Source organism: Symsagittifera roscoffensis, chromosome 5, assembly GCF_963678635.1.
Source record: "Symsagittifera roscoffensis chromosome 5, txSymRosc1.1, whole genome shotgun sequence".
Taxonomy (NCBI): Eukaryota; Metazoa; Xenacoelomorpha; order Acoela; family Convolutidae; genus Symsagittifera; species Symsagittifera roscoffensis.
In genome coordinates, this window is record NC_087066.1 from 50,450,863 (window position 1) to 50,474,773 (window position 23,911).

The 23,911-nt window shown below is 34.7% G+C and overlaps 1 protein-coding gene across 2 annotated transcripts; it reads right to left on the reverse strand.

Moving 5' to 3' along the window:
* Positions 1-238: 238 nt before the first annotated feature.
* LOC134845666 (uncharacterized) lies at positions 239-12,392 on the reverse strand. 2 transcript variants are annotated; one of them, XM_063862695.1, is made up of 6 exons: positions 12,106-12,392; positions 10,687-11,050; positions 6,826-7,171; positions 2,637-2,922; positions 1,447-1,714; positions 239-772 (listed from the first exon to the last, which is right to left on the reverse strand). In XM_063862695.1, exons 1-6 carry the CDS (start codon positions 12,389-12,391, stop codon positions 298-300), a joined length of 2,025 nt encoding a protein of 674 aa, XP_063718765.1. In that variant the 5' UTR covers position 12,392; the 3' UTR covers positions 239-297. The 2 variants fall into 2 exon arrangements, with proteins under 2 accessions (XP_063718765.1, XP_063718766.1); XM_063862696.1 differs by having other exon boundaries at positions 12,102-12,229.
* Between the last annotated feature and the right edge of the window lie 11,519 nt (positions 12,393-23,911).

Here is a 23,911-nt window from a genome sequence, read left to right on the forward strand (position 1 = left end):
TCCCACGAGTTTTCTTTGATTTCATCAAAATCATTCGAAAAAGACACCACACATGCTATAGTTCCTTTTCACCCCTAAAGGGGTTTTTGAAACATAAATTTTCATTATACTAAATTACGAGATAGAAAAAGACTAGGAGGCGATATTTAAGAACTCATCATGATGAAAAACGTCTATTAGTCTTTTTTTTTAGATCGACAAGATATATTGTACTCATGAACTAAACTATAAATCGAGTAATAAAAACCTATCGATAATATGAAAATCTTCCAATATTTTGAAGATATCATTATCTAACTAAAGGAACCTTTTATCATTTTGTATGAACTCGTCATAGAGAAGTCTGTGAAGACTCTTCGTCCAACTTAGAGCCGCACTTGCCTTACAAAACGGTAAAAATACACAAAACAGTTTGTAAATATTTCGATCTATTGTCTCAAGAACGTCCCCAGCCGAGCCGATGAAGATAGTCCGTGTGAACAAAAACTGATCACCGCGCCACGCAAACTCCACAGTTCGGTTTTTTGCTGTCAGAACTTCGTTTACATGGTATGCATGTGTGATAATCTTGATCAAGTCCCTATTTTGCGAGGACAGTTTGAATTTAGGCGCTATTCCAAATTTAGACTGGACGTTGGTGTGTACGAAATAGACAAGTGGTGGAAATTGGGCTATAATGGCCCCACATTTGAGAAGGTTCTCCGATTCCCATCCAAGGTGCAACATAGGATCCAGAACTCCAAGAGAAGACAACGTGCCTCGTGCTGCAACTCTAAAAAATCAGGGCAATCAAATAATTCGAAATATTATTTTGAAAATCGATCCCCATCTTGCGAAAATGTAAAGGCTGCGACCCTGCTTTAAACGAATCTCTTAAGAGGATGAAAACACGACAAATCTTCCTCGCTAATAATTCGCTCACAAATGTTTGATATTCTTGTCCTTGGTTATGATTTTGTCTTTGTCTTAACTTCTGTTTTTTTCACCCTTGCTGTACTTTTTTCAATATTTTTCTTAGGTACAAAGTACGTTTATGTGGAGAGATATACTTTTTTTAATGATTTTGTCGGCGGTTCCAATTTTAAAATTTGAAAAACTTCGATTACTTTAACTTGTAGAATAGAAAAATGAAATAAAAAACAAAAAAGGGGCAAGGGAGAAAATTGGTGCTTTTTTCATCGCAGAAGGTTCGGAACGCTTGAAAAATTGATACAATCAACGTACTCTACGGTCGTGGATTGGTTGCAGTATTTTGAGTGTTCGGTCCTATTTTTGCAATTCAGAAACTCGGAAGAAAAAGTGCCACAATCTGTGAAACAGTTCCAATATGACTGATTGTTTTTCTTATCTCGGTCAAAGGTCTATGCAGACTTTCGAAATACCCGAGAAATCGATAGAAACAGATAATACTGATTGACATTTGTTGTTGCATGATAACTCAAGTACCTGAATTTAACAGTCTGTTCTTTTATGACGTCGAAGCAACTTGCAAGTTTTTCGTCTGAAGCAACGTAGAATTCTTGGTTCATGAACATTTGTTCATAACTGTATTTCATGGCGTTCAAAATGTCGCTGCACTTCACTATTGTGGATCCCCGTGGCATGTGTCTGTTGCCAGCTGTCCGGTTGAACTCGTTCAAAACAGACGAGAGAAAACTGATTGTACTTTCGCAATCTTGCAAATCAAGAAGCTCCTCAAAAGTTGAGTTCAAATCTAAAAAAATAATAATTCAGTTAACTTAACTCAAAACTAAATTGAAACGAATCATTTTGCTCCTCGCTAGTATTGGAGCAGGTAGAAGTTTATGACTTTCAAGAAACAGTTTGTCTAACTTTTTTTTAGATCGACAAGATATTGTTTCCGAGCGCTGCTCAAAAATCAAAATGCACCATTTGCAGATAGTTTTTGAAAAATTTTTTTTTTCAAGCGAGTTGTAGAAAAAACTTTCAAATAAAGATATCATGGTTCAGGGGCGGATTTAGGGAAGGGGGCGGGGGGGGGGGACGTTCCCTTCGCAGGGATTCGACACCCTGCCGACCCAAAGGGTCCCCCTTTGGTACTTTTTAAGAAATCCATTTTTGGCCTACTGACCCTGAACATTTTCTAAAGGCGCGTTTGGTGGCGCCAATATATACTAACTTTGAGGGGGAGCGCGCGCCAAAGAAACGCGATATTTTTTTGTCAAAATTTTCCAAAAAATGCCCAAAAACGGTTTTTTGACCTCTTTTTTCAAAAATTTCAGAACAGCGTCTTTTTAGTTCTTTAGGACAGCTCGGAAAATCAATTTGGTCGACCTAAAAAAAAGGTTGTCAAAATTTTCGAAAACTTTTTAAAAATCCCCTCCTCGAGAAAATCCTAAATCCGCCCCTGTCATGGTTTGAAAATGAATGAAAAAATATTTAAATATTTTGCCTGTAAGGATTCGAGGGGCCATTTCACCATTTCAATTAATTTTTACAGCCATTTTTGGCCGACCAATTATAAAGTTTTGCTGAAGGCGCTTTGGCGCCAATACAAAGTGAATTTAAGTGGAGGGCTTTTTTCAAAACCTACAAAAACTGCCCTTTGAACCTCATTTCTTTGACACGTTTTGTTGAAACAAAATTCGCACACGCCATTTAACGTTTCCGTTTACCTTTTACGTAGTTTGTTTGCTTGCTTTGTTCTTGATTTTCGGTTTGTAGAAATTCGATAAATGTTTGCAGCTGCAGAATCATCTTTTGTGAAACTTGAGCGCATAACTTATGATCAGGATCGTGAACAGGACAGCCAAAAGTTAGAATGAGATCTTTGTTTTTAAAAGGTTTCGTGAAAATGACATAATAGTGTTCCACAGGCACGGAAGTCGGCTTCGTCTTTTCGTTTTTGGGAGTTCGTCGCAAGCAGACGCGAATGATGTGATTTTGACTTGCAGAATTCTTCTAAAGAACAACAAAGTATCCGACAACTTTACAAAACAATCACACGTCAAATAATTTTTTAATTTTGACTTAGGGAATGGATCTTATCAACATGGTATAAAAAAATTCAAAAAAAATCCTTTTCCAAGAGTCGAAGTTTTTTGATGAAATCTGTTTTTTGGGTCTTTTTAACTATTCCTTCCCTGTGGTACCTAATAACGAATTTATCCACACCTATAATGAACTGATTTAATGTTTAAACATATGTGACTTTGGTACGTAGTAGTAAATTTCCCTTTTTCAAAGGGGGAATAGATGGAAAACTCTAGTTGTTTTAAGATAAATTTTTGAGTAGCCCATATTTCAACAACCTAAAATGTTGAGGAAGACCGTTTAGATGCTGCAAATGTCGCGCAGAAACACTCTTCGTGTTACCAATTAAATCTCACTTTTTGATACGTGTACATGCGAGTTACTTGAAACAAGACTGTTCATATATAAGGGCAAAGCCCTGAATGTTACGACTGCCCTTTACCTTGTCTGAAATAGTTTTTGGAAAATGAACTAAAGGCTGTATATACAATCAGCTTGCATCATTTCAATTTGGAATGACTTTGTAATACTGGATAATTCGCGCGCAGTATGAAACGAGCAGTTTAGGCTGAATTTTGGAAGGTTAATATAGTGACGTGCACACTTGGTTGGGCCCATGCAGATCAGGCGATCAATCCCCCGAAAGACTAAAGTTTTGTAAAATCGGTCTGAATAGAAAAAATCAACCGAGCATTTAAATTCCTCACTTTCCACGAAAGTTGGAACAATAATAGTTGAACTAATTTTTAATGCTGATAATGGACGCTGAGATATTTTCTCTTAGCATGATCGAAGTTCTTTTCTTTCATTATTCGAGGAGGAATTAAACTTGATAAAAAAATTGGAGATTGTACAAACAATCAGCTTCAGACCAGCAAAAAAATCAACTCCTTTAAAACAAACAGTAGTGGATTTAGGGGGGAGGGGGGAGGACGCCCCCTCTCAGGGATTCGATCCCCCTGCCGACCCAAAGGGTCCCCCCTTTGTACTATTTTGAGATATCCATTTTTGGCTGACGTTGAAAATTTTCTGAAGGCACCTTTGCGCAAATCTTCTATACTAATTTTGAGGGGAGCGCGCGCCGACAAAACGCGATTTTTTGGTCGCAATTTGTGCCTGAAAACGCTTTTTTTTACCTTTTTTCAAAAATTTGCCTGCGGCGGAGAAAATTTGGTTAAATTAAGGGCTCTTTATAGTGGTTTGGGAGAGCTTAGAAAATGCATTTGGTCGACAATTTTTTCAAAATTTATTTGAAATCCAACCCCCCCCCCCCCCCCCCTCCTCGAGAAACTCTTAGATCCGCGCCTGAAAAAAAACATTAACATTTTCATAAAAGGAGGCTCAACTCGATTGCTTTCTGTCGATTGTAATTTAATCATTTTGCTGAAACTTCCAATTTATGTTTCAACACGAGAGAAAATATTGCATAATTTCCGAACGGTGCTGCCAGAAATATCATTATCAAAATGCATAAAAATTTATGGAAGTTTTTGAACTGGAGTAGAAACTAGATTTGTTCTCAGAATTGTGGTGGTTTAATTGCAACGAAGTTCAGAATTTAAGTGTCAAAGTTTTGTCAGCTTGGAAGTTGGGTTAATGCACGTAAAAGTTTGTTGGGTTAAATGGGGTTAAAGCAGGACTTGTCCGTGTAACTTTAACAAGCTGCAATGTTGAAAAAAGAATACGCTGAGGTGACAGTAAGGCAAAATTTTTCCATCATAATTATAATTATAAAAAATTTTGTCAAAAATTTGAAAATGATTTCCTTTTTTTGGTTTTTTGAATTTTGTTTCACATTCTTTTTTATCATACTCATAATATAGAGATAATGAACTGCAAAAAATGGAAATCAGGTGAAATATTTACAAGTTGGTTTCAAATTGCAGAATAAATAGTTCCTTCTGTATATAACGACTCATATAAAACTCTTATTATTCCTTCTGTATAACACAGGTTCTGCAATTTCAACCAGCATTGTTTAACAAAATATTTGAAATTGGTCTGGAACAATTTGATGTCCTGATATCAAAAATAAAGGTTTAAAAATGCCTTTTTTGTCAACTAACGATATTTGATGAGCGCTATATATTTTTCAACGCAACCCAACCCGGCTCAAAAAATAAAGGCAACCTCATTCAACCCAGTCTAGTAAGTTTGCCTGAAAATACCCAACTTTTATACTTTTATAGTTCATCTGATAAGCTGGAGGAAGAATTTTTTGAATAACTTTTACCATTCTTTTTGGAAAAATACTAATTTAAATACATTACAGTACTAATCATATCAGGGTAAAGCCCTGAATGTTCCGACTGGCTTTTAAGGTCTAAGGAGCTGTAAAAAACACGAAAAAAAATAAATAGAATACAATAAAAGGAACTTTTCTTTTTCTATTTTTGAGAATTTTTGTGAAAACCCTCCCCTCACAGGCCATATAAAGTACACATAAGTTTCACCATATACATTTCGCTCCTAGTAACAAATCAAATCTGGCACTAAGCTTCCTTCAACCATTTCAGAACGGTTTCCATATCGCGCGTAAATTGTCCCAAATCTTTAAACCCCCATAATTTTACGAAAACTGATCTCAGATATATTTTCAATTTTAAGCTCAGAACAATAATACCTTCAAATGATCTAAAAAAACTATCAAAAATGGTTGATTTAAAAGTCGAAATCTGTCCTGCACAATTGTGCCGTTACTTTCGTTACGAAAGACGGAACAAAAAGGCAGTCAGGGGGTTTCAGTGTTTTTCCCTGTTTTATATAAAATCGAAACGTTTTTGAAGAGCACCAAGACTGCTCGTATATCAGGGCAACGCGCTGAATGTTCTGACTGTCCCTTAATTCAATTCAAATAGTTGTTGCTAACAGAAAATTTTGAAAACTTATAAGTTTTGGACAATATCAAACTGTGAAAAGTTGAGCAGTTTGAAATTATTACGACCGATTAGCTAGCCTTAATTCATTTTGGAAGAATTTCGTTGTGCGTGATAATTCGCCGCGCATAAATAAATCGCGTTAGACTTGTAGCAATAAGATTAAGTTCTTCAAAGCGCAGATATTTTAGTCCACAGCATGGCCAGTTGGCAATTCTCAAACTCCTAGAATTTTACAAAAAAGAATCAGAGGTAAAATACCGTTTTAAATTTGAACTCAAGAAGTTGATATTTTCAATGGGGTATCGGCAAAAATTGACTGATGAAAAAAAACCACATCGAGCATAAATATTCCATTTTCTTCGAAAGTCGGAACAAAAAGTTTTGTGCCTACGCTACGCGTTAATAGAAACCTAGCGCAAATTATTTAACAAAGCTTTGCCAAAATTCGCAAAATTTAAGTCCGCGGAAAGTCTCAAAAAAACAGCGGCGTGTGTGATACTTATTTTATAAAGTTTTGAGCTGCCGGAGTTGCAATCTTTCCGATTTTGTAAAAAATTTCACAAACTGTCAAATATTGTTTAGAAAAAATCAAAGTTTTTCTGAAGAAAAAAACAACGAGGTCAATTTTTTCATGATTTCTTCAAACTAAAAAAAATGAATCACGTGAGGCATGTAAAGGAGCCCCTTCAGAAAAATTCATAAATTGTAAATTTCTTCGAATTGAGGAAACTTCTTTGATCTTCTTTTACAATTTTAAGCCAAATCAAACCTACCAAAGCCTTTTCAACTTACTTCAACCGATTTAATCCAGTTTGTTTATAGCAGGTCGTTTTTAGTTAGTGAATGCGAGAAAAAGTGTACTTAATTCTAAATATTGGTTCTCGTCCAATTTTTTAAAAGAGCGGGTGATATTCTAATTCCAATGCAAAAGCAAAAAAGTTGCAAAATGTACCCTTAATAGTTTGGCCAATGTTCTGTTGTTGAACCCAAGCTGACTAGATCTTGAGGCTTTCGTTTCTTCATCATTATCATCATCATCATCATCATCATAATCATCATCAACGTCCTTATCTTCTTCTTTTTCGTTTTGTAGCTGTTCGTCGGCTTCGCGCAGCATCGACAATCCTCTGTGCTTTCGAGATAAGTTTTCGGTTGAGAAATCAACGTTGGGGAAATCGCGGACAAAGCTGGATGTGGTGATGATACTGGAACTTCGTCTACACGACTGGTGCTCCGATAGAGTTGAACAGCTGCTCGCAGTGCCCGAAATCTCCCTTGAACGATAGCTGCCTCTTTCACTGTCAACAGAATTTAGCATCGAAAATAATCAAAATGCAGCCTCTTATGTCATAGATTGAGGTCCAATTCGTTTGATCACGGTCGAAATGTTCTGACGAGCAAATTCCCAAATTCGATCAACGTCAAAACTCACCCTAGTCCCGACAAGTACGGTCAAAATACACCCTAATTTGACTGAGAACCGAAACAAAGTAGCTCAAGAACAGTCGAAAGCTGCTCGTTTTTGGTTGGTCATGCCGGTCAAAATTTCCCGGGTTACATAGCTGGGGAATACCTTGTGTTCGCGCTCAAATAGCGTAAAAGTAAATGCACATAACGAAACGAAAGTGTGAAAATAAATAAGAGCTAATGGCCTAGGACAAAAACTAGACATAATAGTTGAACGGTTGGGCGGAAGATCAAGCCCTCCACCTACCCATGTTATAACATACTAAAATGGGGGTGATACCCTATTTTAACCGTTTTTTTTTCTCTTACTCGGCTCAGAATTGATTAAGACTGACCTATAAAAAAGAGCAAAATGTCTCGAGCACAAAAATACCAGTCTTTTGGGAGCTTGCTTTGAGTTTTAAGCTATAAAATGTTGTTGATATGAACGATTAAAGTTTTCAAATTTAACGATTGTCGGATTTACTTGCCGAGAAATTTTTACCGTTAATTCAACTGTTCGGATTGGAATACTTTTAGGTTTTTTCAGAGTTCGAGATTGGAGCGAGCATACCTTTGACTTTCTGTCAAGAATTCAAGATTCCTAACCAATCCTTAACTTACTAACAGAAACTATCTACAAATCCTGCCCAGTTTAGTTTTTCAAAGTTTTCGAGAAAAAAAATTGTGTATTTTTCAGTCAACCAGCCCGGAGGCCTAAGCCGAAGGTTAATTGGTTAGGTTAATATGAGCGCTTACAACCATCGCCCAGTTAAGCCACGAGTTACTTGCAAGATCTCAGCTTGCAAAGTGCAGCGCACGCGCGATTTGAACGAGCAATCATTGGATTGCTGGACACCATCACTACCGGAGCCCCACAACGCCACAGGCCTATTTCAAAGTAGTTAAACAACAAAAAAATTGAAGCGTCGGATTGATTTAGAATTTTAAAAAATTGAAAGCCAGGCCTGGACACCTGCTAGGTACCTTTCCAGGAAATCCAAAAAATCAACGGTTTAACGAATTAACAATTTTGTCGGCAACCATCGCTTTTTGTATCCTTAGAGAAACAATAACCAAGGTTGTGACGCTTACATCTTTGAAACTGCGCAAAATTAATTGAAACTGAGCCGGATTACTCTCGAATAGTTGAATGTTGAATTCTCTTTAGCTAACATATTTTTTTGATTTCTAGTTTTTCTTGCGTAATAGATTCAGTGGCGTGTCACAAATCCGATTATTTTTACAGCCAGATAAACCATGGTTAACAAATCTGGGAACGAACTTTTTGGCTATCCGAGTACTCGGCTTTGTGACGCGCCAGCTAAGTCTAGTGACATACCAGAAAAATCTGACAATTGAATTCGTGAGTTTATCATGTTAGCTCTATTTCGCTCCACTTGGCTCCCTTGTGCTTAAATTCGGCGCAAAAACTGTGATATGCGTGAATCGGTTTTTGCTACTTTAGGTCTCCGAATTAAGCTATTATTCTGGCTATCCAAAAATGTTGAGCTCTCCGGGAGTTTGACCCAGTGGGTACACAGCTGGGATTCCTCTGCCAAGGTTCTGTTAGATACCCGCACTCAGTAAAAAGATAAATTAATCGATTATATTATAATTATAATCGTACTTTGAGCAAAATTATAATTAATAATGAGCGTCACTTTTAGATGTTTAAACGATTTTTAATCCATTATAATGATAACCTTTTTGGTGCCATTTTAATAAATACAATCAATTATAATTGATTATACTTTTTCCGAAAATCTCTTATAATCTAATATAATAGATTATAATCCCTTCTTCTATCTATGTCACAAAAATTTAATGTAAGCTTAAGCTATAAGCAGGGGCGGATCTAGGACTTTCTCGGGTGAGGGGGGCGGATTTTCAAAAAAATTTCGATAATTTTGTCGACCTTTTTATAAGGTTGACCAAAGTGATTTTATGAGCCCTCCTAACTCACTCTAAAGACCCCATTTTGATCAAAGTTTCTGCGCCACAGACAAAATTATGAAAAACTAGGCCAAAAAAGGCGTTTTTAGACAACTTTTGGAAAATTTTGATCTAAAATCCGCGTTTTTTTGGCGCGCTTTCCCCCTTGAAATTAGTATATATTGGCGCCAAAGTTCTTAGGCTTCATCACCAAAAAAGGATATCTCAAGATAGTTCAAAGAGGGAAATCCCAGCTAAAACTTTTTCAAAAAAAAATCGATTACAATTGATTATAAACAATTATAGTGAATTTTATAGTTTCGAAAAATAGTAACATTATAATCCATTTTTAATCAATCATAATCAACTTTTTTTGAAATTTAAGGAGACCGACAAGAAAAATCCATTGTAATCTATTATTTTTTCTTTTTACTGAGTACGGGTAGTTATTTAAGACCAACAACACCGCTAGTATCAGCGCCAGGGGCGGATCTAGGATTTTCTCGAGGGGGGGGGCGGATTTTCAAAAAAAATTCGAAAATTATGACCTTTTTTTTGAGGTCGACCAAATTGATTTTTCGAGCTCTCCCAAGTACTCTTTTGCCCCTATTTTGGCTAAATTTTCTGCGCCGCAGGCAAATTTTTGAAAAAACAGTCAAAAAAGCCGTTTTTGAGCACTTTTGGAAAAAAATTGGGATAAAAAAAATCGCGTTTTTTTTGGCGCGCGCTCCCCCTCAAAGTTAGTATATATTGGCGCCGAAGGGTCGGTCGGCCAAAAATGGATTTCTGAAAAAGTATCAAAGGGGGACCCTTTGGGTCGGCAGGGGGTCGAATCACTGAGAGGGGGCGTCCGCCCCACCCCCGCAAACCCCCCCCCCCCTCAATCCGCCCCTGATCAGCGCGAAGCCCTGATTTTTCCGACTGCCTTTTAAGCTCTCTGCAATTCATTGGATCGCGCGTTAATTATGGGGCAAATTGGCAACCGTATTACCCCCTTAACTCTACAAAAATTTTCACAAGTGACATATTTTTTTTTAATTTTAAACTATTACTGAGTTCAAGACAAACATAATTTTTGGATGATATGAAAAAATTTGGTCGAAAGTTTTTAGTTAAAAGGTCAAAATTTGTCCGTAGAAAAAAAACCCCCAATACACAATTATTACGTCATTTTATTCGGGACAATTATTCAGCATACGAGCTTTTCAACTGGTTGAATTTCTTTCCTGGCTAGGAAATGTAGTTTCGCTCTCAAACTAGGCGGAAGCTCAAGCTACCTCAATTGATCGGGAGAATCCCTAGTGCCATAAGAAACAAATTGCCAAAAGTTATCCAAAAGAACTCAACCCCCCCCCCCCCACCCCCACATTTCTCCCCTCATTTGCTCCCTTAATATTGTAAAAGGCAAAAGATGGGGTCCTGGATTTCTCACCTCGATTCTTTCCTGGTTTCTGCTGGCATTTTTTTGTTGCAGTTTTTACTTGGCAACACAAACTGCTCAAAATCGTCTACTGGATACAATACGTGTAACACAGACAAAAGCAGCTGCATTGTGTCACAGTTCAACAACTGCTGGTCGGAACTTTCGGTGAAAATTTGGCTCATTTTGTGATTTGAAAACAGAATCGCAAATGTGGCTTGTTGAGCTTGCATCGTAACATTCGAACAAGCAGTGGAAAGAAACGATTGCAGTTTCACACTTTCTTTCTGCGGTGCAGGCGATCGCTCGTATATTCCGAGCTTGGAGGCAAGCTCTGTTGCTTGCAAGAATTCTTGAGCAAACAGCATTCCGTTCACTGATAAAAAAGAACACTCACAGTTAATCTCTCTTATTTTGAAGAACTGGGAAAAAAGCCCTATTTCCAAAGTTATGTGACAGATGACAAAGGCGAATCTCAGATTTTCTTGAGGGGGTTTTCAAAAAGTTTGTCTTAATTTTTTAGTAGTTTTTGAACAGCTATTGGAAGCGCACTTCCCTTCAAAATATGTGTAAATTGACACAAAGGCGCCTGCAGAAGCGTTTTAGAGTTGGTCGGCCGAAAATGGATGTCGTATAAAAAAGCCAAAGAAGAACACTTTGGGTGAACTGACGGATGGGAGGCGTCCGATTTTTGCTATTCAGACTGACTCTTTGCTTGGTGATTCAATAAAGTTAACTGAAGATGCAATTTTACAGTTTTTGCAATAACTTTGGGCTAATTTTTGCTGACTATTTGAAGTCAACCAATTTTTTTTAAGGTCGACCAATTTGAGTTTCCGAGCTCTCCAGAAATACTAAAAGGACACTATTTTGTCTCCCTGAAAAACAGGCTAAAGATGAAGCTTTAAGCATTTTTAAAAAAGATTTGACTAAAAATTGCGTTTTTTCAGCGCGTGCTCCTCCCTCAAATATAGTTATATTGGCGCTAAAGGCGCCTATAGAAATTATTTGATGCTGGTCAGCGAAAAATGGATCTCGTAAAATTATACCAAAGGGCCAAAGGGGGGACCCTTTGGAAAAATTTGGCAATTAGAATTGAGGGAAGGGGGCGGTCGCATGGCCACCGACTTCTCGTGTTCAACCATCAATTGCAGTTTTTACTTTGCGAGTTTGCTTGAAGTTATATCTGCAATTTTTTTTTGGTTTCTCCTAAAACAGATGTGAAATAGTGTCTTTAATTAAGACTTCAATCGAAAATCCCTTGTACCCTTGGGATGGGGTTTGAAAAACTAGACTTTTCAGCCTGTTCTATTCTTATTTCAGGTATTTGAAATCTTTTTAATGGTTGTTTATCATAAAGTTAACATTTAGAGCGGGATTCGCGCACAATTTTTTTTGAAAAAAAAAACATTGTCGTTTCCACTTACTTACACATGCTAGGAACTGAAACTTCATCCTTCCTACTGGACGATATCAACATTGACTTGGAATTAATTGAATCCCAGTCCGGCAGAACTATAGTTCCAAAACTCAAGGTGGGTCCAATCAAAAATGTCACCAAGCTCTTCAAATGCAAAACTCCTTTGAGGACGAAATCCGGCGTGTGCTCACTGTCAATCATCATCAAGACGATATCGTCCACATTTTGAGTAGCAATTGTGACGTCATCAGTCTGCATTGTGATTGGATGTTGGCTTGACCAATATAATCCAAGCATTTGGTTGGCCAATCGGTTGCACTTGTTACGAACTTGTGCTCTAAATTATTGGTTAAATTCATTTGTGACTTAGTTTGATTGACAGGCAATTTAAGCAAAATTTTATGGATTCTGTGGGGAAAAGACTTATCAAACAAATCTATACTTGGAGTCTATGGAAGCTATATGCTTGTCATAAATTTCCATTTTATGAAATCTTCGCAAAAGTACCTATCAAGCAGTTGAATACATTTTTGAAGTAGATGGAATTGTATCAATAGCATTTTTCCAGTTTTATGAATGTGTTATGGACATCTTTTTTTTCAACCCATGTGTACGTTTCGAATCCACGTGAGCACCCCTGGACAGCAATTGGGAGATAAAACATAATCGTGGCCTGTTATGCACCATAATTAGGAAACGAGGAATTCTAACCTGGGCTCAATGTCACATTTTGTAGCAACCCAAAGAATAAAACTGTCATCACAACTTAAAAATAGAATTGCAGGAATTTTAGGTTGTAAAATTACAGTTGCTCGCATTGTATTAAGTTTTGAAAACAATGTTCTTTAAGAATGAACTTCAGAATTAGTAAATAACTTTATGATTTTATTGGAGCTGAATAATTAGTTTCGGCAGCTATTGAGTATGTTGTGTTTCTAATCAAATCTTAGTCAATGTCAATATGACATTTCTTCAACTCAAATAATTACTATAGGTCAAATAATTAGAGCAATTTTTGATAACCAGTAGCATAAAACCCAACGAGCAGAGGGCACAACCAATGCACAGAGTGGAAATGAAAGGATTTAACAATTTAATAACATGTGTTACGCAAGCAAAATTAATGATAGTTTTTTGAAGGACCATTTTGATGACCATTTGTTGATGACTATTTTGATGAAAACTTTTTGATGACTATTTGATGACCATTTTCTTGATGAACCACTTTTACTGACTATTTTTTTGCTCACTAATTTTTTTGACCAAATTGAATTTCGAAGCTCTCATAAAACACCAGATAAACTCTATTTCGACAAATTTTTATGCTCAGCACGCGCTCTCTTTAAAAATTAGTGTATCTTGCCCGTACTCAAACTTTGCAGTAAAATCAGATTTGTTCACAGTCAAATCTTAAGCTATTGTGAAATTATGGATAACTGAAACTTGCTGGAAGTTTTGATAAATAACGCGCAAAAAGTTTTCTTATATTAGTTGAGGGTTTGGTATGCTCTTTTTATTGCGGTACCGTGACAACCTACTATAAACGAAAACTCATATAAAAAGACAACTCTCAAAACTTCATGTTGTGAAACTTAGAAACTTGAATCTTAGAAATTTAGATTTGAAGTTGCCGGAGGTTTGAGGTCGCAAACTTGACAGTTTTTATAAATTTCTACCATCTGGAAAGCTCGTGACAAGTTGGCGCGACTGCTGCGATAAGTATGGTGCAAGTTGGCATTTGTCGTGAGTTTTTTCTTACGTTTTTATACGTTATCCAACAGAACAAAAATTGTATAAGTTTTTAGAATCGCAATCCTTAGAATTTTTTTTCTTTAGCTTCATTCTTTATCTTTATCTTTTTCTTCATTCTTGCTAACATAAATCAGGCTGTTTTAACGCAGAACGGTAAGTTGGCGAATAAGTAAATTGAAATATAATGAGATCTTAAGTCAACAAGACTGCTCGTATCAGGGCGAAGCCCTGAATGTTCCGACTGCCTTTTAAGGTTTATGGAGCAGTAATAACATTAAAAAATTTAATGGAATAAAATAAAATGAATTGTTTTTTAATTTGAATTTTTTTAAATGAAAATCATCCCCCCACACGCCATATAAAGTACAAAAGGATAGATTTCGTTCCACGAAACAAACCAATTATGGCAACTAAGCTTCTTTCAACCAATTTGGAACAATTTTTAAGACGATTAAATCTCCGCTTACGCGTTATTAGCTCGAAACATAGCGCGCGTTAATTGTCCCAAATTGGTCAAAATGGCAACCTTTAAACCCTCATAACTCTACGAAAAATGATCACAGGTGAAATATCTTTTCAAATTTAAGCTCAGGACAACAATACCTTTTGAATGATATAAAAAATTCCCGCAAAAATGGCTAGTTAAAAAGTCGAAATTTGTCTGAAGAAAAAAAAAACCCACCCCGAGCACAAACATTCCGTTACTTTTGTATCGAAAGTCGGAACAACAAGGATAACCGGTTGTTGTGCAAGTAGCACAGAATGTACCGTCCAAATTCATTAAAAAAATGCATTTTTCTCAAAAAAGCGTCCTTTTAGTGGGTGGTGTGATTCGAGGAGAACTATACGATCGCCAGGCAGTTTTGTAAAGTAGGCATGATTCGCAACATTTGTTACCAACAAAAGAATAAAAAACAGAAGAATGAAAAAAATATATTTTCAACTTTATGTGCAAAATTTTAAGTTTTATTTTAAAAACATTTTTGTCAAACAATCATTAAATGAAACTTCCAAAACTAGTTTCCGTTTTCTAAAATCAAATTTTTTATTCTCTAAGTCTTAAAAAACAGTGAAATTCCATCTACCGAGCGTTACTCGCTCTATTTTAGACTAAATCTCAAAATTTTCTAACCAATTTTTCTCAATACTGGGACAATTTTTTGACAAACGTTCAATCTCCTTCGAATTAAAACTAAAAGGGCTTTAAATTGATTCAGCACACGGCGCATTCCGATGAGTAATTGGTACGTGATTCCAGAACACGCTTGAATACAAAGTTCCACTCCATTTTAAAAGGTGGAACCAGATCTAAACTAGAATTTATTATTGGATATTGTTCTCATTTTTTATCTCTATAAAATATTGAATACTAACCAATCAAACTCCATCAAACTAACAACCCACTTATTTGTAAGTGTTGAAACTACTTGTAATTTCAACACCAGAACAATTTGGTTTAAGCTTAGAATACAGTAGTTCTCATTCTGGAACTAACTAGCATAAACCGGTGTACATTAGATCTATTGAGACTAGGAGATATAGGAGTATGTTAAGAGTGGTATTAGACTAAGAAGTTGCACGAATCTATCCGGCCGAAAATAAGATAGCGTGACGAGCAGACGGTGTACCTTATCTGAAATTACTCTATGAGTATAACCAAAAAGATATAACTCATCTGGTGCGACCAAAAAGCTCGAACAGACCTTAACTAACCTAGTTTTAGAAAAAATAGATTATAATTAGAAAAATAAAACATTTTTAAAATGTTATATGACAAAAAATTAGTAGAAATGTCTCAACGACTCAATAGATCAGATCCAATATTCCGAACAATATGAGAACTACCCGATATTGGAAGAAGACCTCGAACAAGAGACGACATACGACTAGGAAGAATTCTACCAATCAGTTTCATGATTGTACGACAAAAACCAGATCAAACTTTTATATTTAGAATACTTCCAGCAGTACATTTAAATTTTCATTTACGAACATAAAATTTTGAAGAATCATCTTTAATAATCTTTCATGGCTTTAAACCTAATAATTATACAATAACAACCCATAAAAACAACACTAGTCCTTCTCCTTAACTCATAAACATCTTGAAAAAAACATCATACACATCCGTAAATTAAAAAACATCTTGAAAATTTTTTTTTAAGAATATCAAAACACAAAAATTAGTTAGTATAAAGCAAGCGTAAATTGTTAGAAATATAAATCATCCCTTCATCCCAGCTTCATTATCTAAAACATAACAGCAAATCTCAAAAACTAACAATCATCAAAACTAAAAACTTAACCTTTTAAACTTAACCTCTTATCGATAAACTATCAAGGCTTATCCTTGTTTTCACTTAAATTAATTTCAATTAAAATAACAAATCATCAAGGCTTCCCTTGGATCTTTAAATTAAATTAAACTAAATCTAAAATTCTGCTCATCAAGGCTTATCCTTGGATCAAATAGAACAATTTGGTTCTCTCCCTCCCATACCAATTAGTGTCTAACGACCTCAAACGTCGATTCACTCCCCAACCTTTTTTAAAGACCCAGAATTAACAGAAGTTTTTCAAATAGCTAACCATTCTAATTAGGATAAACAGTGAAGAACTTGGGTTACTCATCTTTCACTTGACCCCCTCCCTCTTAAATGACCCAGGTTAAAACACTTAAGCTTAGTAAATCATAAAATAGTATCTAACGAACTACTTGCGTTCTAATTATACCTGAACCTTGTAGATCAAATTACTAATCTCCAACCCTTGATCACAAATCACAACCCCTAAATAAAATTTGGTAAGTCTACTTTAACTTAGAATTATTCAAGAGAACGTAAAAAATTATTCTCACGAATCGATATATGCTTTTCTCTCCAACCCGACAAATACGCCCTAAGTTAAGTCAACCACAAAAACTCGTATGAACTAACAGCTTAAGACATTAGAAATCACTAACCCCAAAATTGCATCCATCATCCTGAACCTTATGTCAAGAGACAGTTTAGGAAACAAACAAACAATTATACAACATAACTGCTTAATTAACGACGAAAGATACGACCTCGTAATCACACCCCACAGACAAACAATAGGATACGTAAGAACAAAAAGACAAACACTAAGAAAGAAAATTATAAACAAACAAAAACTATTATTAGAAAACGGTTTTCAAAACAAAGAAACGCAGTCTCGGAATCAGAAACAAGCGCAATACAAGAACTCTGCAATTTAAAAGACCCAAAAAATGGAAACCATCAAATTGACCATCAAATATACTTTTATGACTCAGAAACCACGTCACCAGCATGTATAAAAGGAAAATGTAGAATAAAGAATTGTTACACAAACAAATTAATACGTCTCAACAATTGGAATCAACCGATAAGACACATTGAAAATTACACGCTAACAGTGATACAACACAAAAATGAATCGAAATGAAGAAAACCTAGAAGCTTCAGTAGAACAACAGAAGCACAACGAAGCATTTCACCTATTCAATCCATTTTTACAACTCCAAAACCAAAAAATCCAACGTTACAACAAACAATTGTACAATCCACGGTAAAACCCTCCGTTGCTCAAAAACTTTCACAAATGGATTACCCAACTTTTCGACCAGTAACAAAACCATCATATAAACAAAAAACATTGCCTGGAAAAAATTTCGCAGAAAATAATTTTAACCATGTAAATAGATCAAAAACAGCAAAACCCCCTAATATGAATACTCAGAACTACTCATCCTCCCAAAGTCAAGATATACCACAACCAACTTCAAATTCAGTAAATTTTAATGATCAAACACGATCCTCGCAAGAACAGAGTGAAACTTATCCACTTTTTCAACAAGATAAAAAAAATACAAATAAATACCAGATAAAGAAGACTATTATAATCAACACCAAAAACGATTCTATTCAAACCAAAGACCTCGTTCTTACAAAATTGATCAACCAAATTTTTTTGAACCATACACACGAGATGAACAAATACGACAACCTAGAAATAATTCAACATCTTACAATAATAATTTTCAACCGTCAATACACAATCTTACCAACCAACTCAAATGCATTTTTAAAACCCACTGCCATATTATTTACAACAACATGAAATAACAAAAAGTCAACTTAAAATTTTTTCTCAAATGCCAAATGCCGCAGAATTACTGCAAATGACTATGAATTCATACCTAAAGGGTGGATCATCAATATCAGATCCTGAATACTCTGTAAAAGATTAACTAAATGCAGTCACAGCAAATTTAATTTTAAATATAGGACTTGAACCAGTATATACGCCACTTCATCAAAATTGGATACATAGACGCACAGCCTTAATCCAAATCACACTTGACGGCGCAGCCCAAAAAAGGCTTTCAATTTTGCCTATCGAAAAAAAAATCAGAGTAGAAAAGATTCACACAATACTTCTCAAAAACTTTTGGTTCTGAAAGAAACAAACAACATCAAAGAGTTTCATGCAATGAAATTCGTAGATTACCAAATGAAACATTTAAATAACTAGCAGTAAGAACTTAATTACTAGTCCGCAAAGCATACTCACTCAATTCCCATGATTATAAAAATACACAGATGACAGAAATCTTAATGATGACTCTAACACCCCAATTGCGAAAAATAGCAATTAAAAAGAGAGCATCACATCCTTCCTCAATCCGAGAACCAGATTTAGACTTTGAGAAACTAGTAGATAAACTAGAACAAGCAGAAATTACTATGAAATTAGAAGAAACAGAAAACCTAAAGCCACAATATGTCAACAAAAACCAAACCACTACTTCACAGATAAATAATACCAACGACTCTGATACACATTTATCCGAAAAAATCACTGAAATTTTAAAACTCTACGAGAAAAGCCAAATTTTAAAGGTGAACCATCCTTCAAAAAATGGTGCATTTATTGTCGTAGATACGGACACAGCATTCCGAATGCAGACAAAAACAACAAGACCTTCAAAATAAACCACAAACATATAGAGATCCAAATAAATCATTTCACCAGTACATGGAAAAAGATCAAAATTTACCCAACAAAAACATTCATAGTAATAATAGTTCAGGAAAACCACTTCCAAAAAACTTAAATTACTCTTGCCAACAATCACCTGATAATTCGAATTATCGAGGACGATCACCAAATCAAAGAAAATTCTCACAAAGAAGATATAGTCGATCAAACAGTCAAAACAGTCAGTATCGAAAAAACTTTTCAAGATCAAAATCAAACAGACCTGAATTTTCGTTTAATGCCGGTTCCCATTCAAATTCTAGGAATAGATATTATGCAATAGATCGATCTAGAAACTCTTCATACAATAGAAATCGAAATTATTCCAACGATAGGAATAGAAGCTATTCAAATGAGCGAAATCATGGATATCAAAATAATAGATCACGCGATTATTCTAACAACAGATCAAATCATCACAGATCGAAGTAAAATAACTATCAAAATAGACCACGCGATAACTCACAGAACATAAATTCAAATTATAACAACAGACAAAGAAACTACTCTAAATCACCACAGAGGAAAAACACACGTTATCAGAATTCACAACAACATTATAGAAGTGGTACACCTAAAAATCAAAGGCAAACAAACAACTGAAGAAACTCAACCAGACCCCCGTGGTATTGATAATAACGAAAGCACAGAATTGCAATTAAATCACATCAATTGCAAATCTACAGATAGTGAAACTGACCCAGACAATGCAGTTTCAATTAACATGATAAATGTTGAAATTGACTACGAACCTATTATATACTAACAACCGATATATTCTCTTATCTTTTGAAACCATGATCAATTTCGTTTAAATTTTTATACAAAACCTACATCCAATAACACTGCAAAGAAGAAAATAGAAAAAATAGTAGAAGAAATAACAGAAGAAAAACCCACAAAACACTCAAGCACAAATGACATTTACCAAAATATACTCAAAAAAACGCATTTAGCGAAAGAAAAAATCTGGACAATCCCACTACTTTTAGAAAGTCCAAAATGCAAAGAATTTCAAACACCAGACCTTGAAATTGATTTTTAATAGATTCCGGAGCGGAAACAAACATCACTAACATCCCCACTTGGAATGAAATAAACATTTTACATCCAAAATTAATACCTTTCAAAACAACAAGCAGGCTAGCAACAGTACAAGGATCAACATTAACAAATTATGGAAAAATCGAATTTTTCCTTGTTCCCACTCAAAAAATGGAACGAATAAATCTAATGAGCAAACTATTAAAACAAACCTTTCATACCACAGATATTAAACGTAATGTCATCGAGATTCAATTTATTACTAAATATATACCAACTAAAAATAACTTTATCAGCTGAATTCACATAAAAGATAAATCCACAAGAATGAAAAACACAGCTTTAACATTTTTGCAAAGAATAAACAAACGACCACCATTTTTCTCCAAATTTTATCATATATACAATCAGGAATGGAAACACCTAAAACCACTAGCAGTTTATATAATTTTTCAATCAAACAAGTTCACCAATACGATAAGGAACAAAATAAACAACATCTCTGTTTGTCCGACCTTGAATTCAGACCAATTCATAAATTTTTCCGAGTAACAATTTCAACTATCAATTACCTGAAAGACTCAAACTCAGACATGATTTCCTTACATGTATATAATAATTCTCCATACAAAATAATCCTACCTCTAGGACTGTTAGGTTATTGTGAAACTAACGCAACAATTTCTCCCACAAAGACTATTAGATATATGTCAATCAACAATTCTTGACGAAGAATTATCGACTAGTAATATAATTAGAAATAAAAAACGAAACACAGACTATTTCACGAAAACACCTTTTATGAACCAACAATTCAAACATCAAAATACACGAAAGAACAACAAAAATTCTTAACAATTTTCAATTTTCAACACTCTAAGGTAACACAAAAAGTTTTTGAACAATTAGCTGATCTTCTATTGAAATACCCAAAAGCTTACGCAACACCTAAACTTGATGTTGGAAAAGTAAATTCACCACTAAATTTACCTCTAAAACTTGATGCAGTTTTTAAAAAACAAAGGTCAAGTAAAGTCCCCAAATCATTAACAAGATAAAGTTAACCGATTACTTGACATTAAACGATTACATTCTACTTGCAAAAGAAGAATCATTAAAAATAGTTCTAGATGCAAGATAATTCAATTCACTCATTGATGAATCTAAAAAAAACTGGCCTATTGAACTAATGCAAGTGTTCTCACAAAAATAAACGGTAAGTATTTCACAACAGCAGATATGAATAGTGCATATAATCAAATGCCGTTAGACAAACAATCACGACGGTTAACACAATTCGTTATTTTAAATCAGCAATATGAATTCTAAAGATTGTTCTATGGAATTTCTATAGGACCAGCAGCATTCTCATCATTCATGAGTAAAATTTTCCGACCATTCAAACTCAATAAAAATGCAATCAAATAATTCGACGATGTTTTATGCAGTCACAAACAAAAGACGAAATGTTCATTGTCTTAGATAAATATTATCAGATCTTACTACACAAAAAACATGAAAGCAGCCCCGGATAAATCACATTTTTTTTCTCAGACGTGTAAAGTTTCTTGGACTTTTTATAGAAAGAAACACTATAACTCCATTAAAAGCTCGCATAGATGCAATCCAAAAACTTCAAGCACCGTGCAATAAAAAGAAAATACAATAATTCCTTGGAGTGTTAAGTTTCATAAGTGAATACGTATATAAAATGCAGTTATACTTAAGACCATTCTACAACATCCTCATACAGCAGAATAATTTTGAATTGACAACAGAACATCAAACACAATTTGAAGAAATCAAAACTCTTCTCACTGAATCAGTATCTAATACTATTCCAGACCCGGATCAACCAATTTATGCCAAGTGCGACGCCTCTAACTTTGGCATTGGTGCAGCATTATTACAATCTCATAACGGAACAAATAAAGTGAACCTCATTTCAGCAAACTCTAGACTATTCACACAAGCTGAACTTACACTCTGTACTCTTATGAGAGCATGCAGAGCTATAATATACACTCTCACAGAATAGGAACTTTTAATACTTGGGTCAAAACATCCAACAGTTTTCTTCACAGACCATAAACCTATAGCTTTTCTTTTTACGCAAAAATCAAACCCAAACCATAGAGTTTATAGATTTCAACTAATTTTAATGAAGTTCCCAAACTTACATATAGTTTGTACAGCAGGAAAAGAACTCGCGCTACCAAATACTCTAAGTAGAAATACACCACCTGAATTATTAACAAGGAAAACAACAGTCGGAATACCACGAAGTATTAAGTTTCGCCTTGCAAAAGATGAAACATCACCGAGATTACAATGCAAATATACAGTAAAAACTGACATATACCAATCACATATTAAAAAATTACAACATTTTCCACTATATTTACATTGTCAAAACAATCACTACGAAGTAGATCTCACCAAATAATGACTCAAAATATACAATAAACCATGTCTTAAACCTCCATGACCCTCTAGATACAATACCTCTATCGAAAATAGAAATTGAAAACATTTTTCTCCCAACAACAGAAAAAATAACACTCGAAGTATTACAGAAACATCAAAGTCTTGACCCAGTCATTAGACAATTAAAATCTTGGCACAAATATATAACCAAACCAATTAAAGCTGATATCACTGTTCTAGGAAATAAAACCCTTCTTAGATATTTCAGAAAATTTAATAATACCCCTATCAACGAGAATACAGATATTTTAGAATATCAAACACCTGATCCTAAACTACCCTGTCTAACTTTAAGTATGATGCTTATAGCTTTTCATACTTCCCACTCATTACACACTAAAGGACACTCAGCATCAGAGAAAACATGCTCAAATTTCATACAAAATTTTTACTTTCCAAATGCATCAATTTTGATAAAAGTATTATGCAATGATTGCATATCATTTCAATTAAACAAACCATACCCAAACCAAAAACAAATTGCAGAAAAACAAGATTTTAAAGGACACAGTCTCTACTTCAATCACAGAATTTCATTTGATACAAAAGGACTAATATCACCATCCTCAGAAGGAAATTTTTATAGAATGGTCTTAGTCGACGCATTTGCACACTACGAAGCACTTAACCCAGTACCCCATTGTAATGCTTATTACGCATACACAACACTTAATGAACACTGGATAGCAAAATTTGGATTGCCCCAAAAACCTTTTTACCGATACAATTTTATAGACCTAGTCAAAAAAGAAATTGTTCAAGATCGAAACAATCTTTTACCTTATTATCCGAAAGAGTACGCTCTTGGCAAACTGCCTCAATTATATTCTTTTACAGGACTCAAAGTTATTCAAAATATTTCCGATCACAAACAAAATCAAAGCTTTGATTTGAATTCTGCCCAAAAACCATTAGAAAGAAAGGAAAAAGAACTTAACAAACAAACATCTAAAAATTTAGATAACAAAATGATAACTCAAACAGAAAGAAAAGTCAAAAATTGGAAAAAAAATCCTACCACAAGATCAAAAAGTAAAATTTTTACATAGACAATCATCGCGACTTCGAAATCAGCCTCAAAAAGTTCATAAGACATTCATTCCACAGTCTAAAATATTAAAGAAAGTTGAATTTCAGAAACCACTTTAAAATTAATTAACATTTTCATCTCTCAGAAGATCTTTTTTTAACCCGTACATTTTCTCAAAATACATGCTGAGCAGCACTTGAATAAACAAGTTCAAATCCAAACAATAGGAGTCTTTCCGACTCATCACCTCATTTTTGACACGACTTCTTTAGCCGACAAACAATCACCTACAAGCGTATCTCTAACTATAACTAAAAGACCTCTAGGTCAGAAATAAGCAAACTGCTAAAAATTGACACCTGAAATAAACAAAGTCTCAATATTACAACCTTCCCCTATCAAGTAGGACAAAGATCAACAATATTGTCCCATTTTAGAACTCAAAACCCCCTCAAGCAAAA

Bases quoted from the DNA above. Each gene is read 5' to 3' on its own strand.
- LOC134845666 (XM_063862695.1), bottom strand. From the start codon at position 12,391: ATGCTTGGATTATATTGGTCAAGCCAACATCCAATCACAATGCAGACT. The intron at 7,172-10,686 runs GTGAGAAATCCA...TTCTGTTGACAG, and splicing joins GAAACCAGGAAAGAATCGAG to TGAAAGAGGCAGCTATCGTT. The intron at 2,923-6,825 runs GTACATTTTGCA...GTTGTTCTTTAG, and splicing joins CATTGGCCAAACTATTAAGG to AAGAATTCTGCAAGTCAAAA.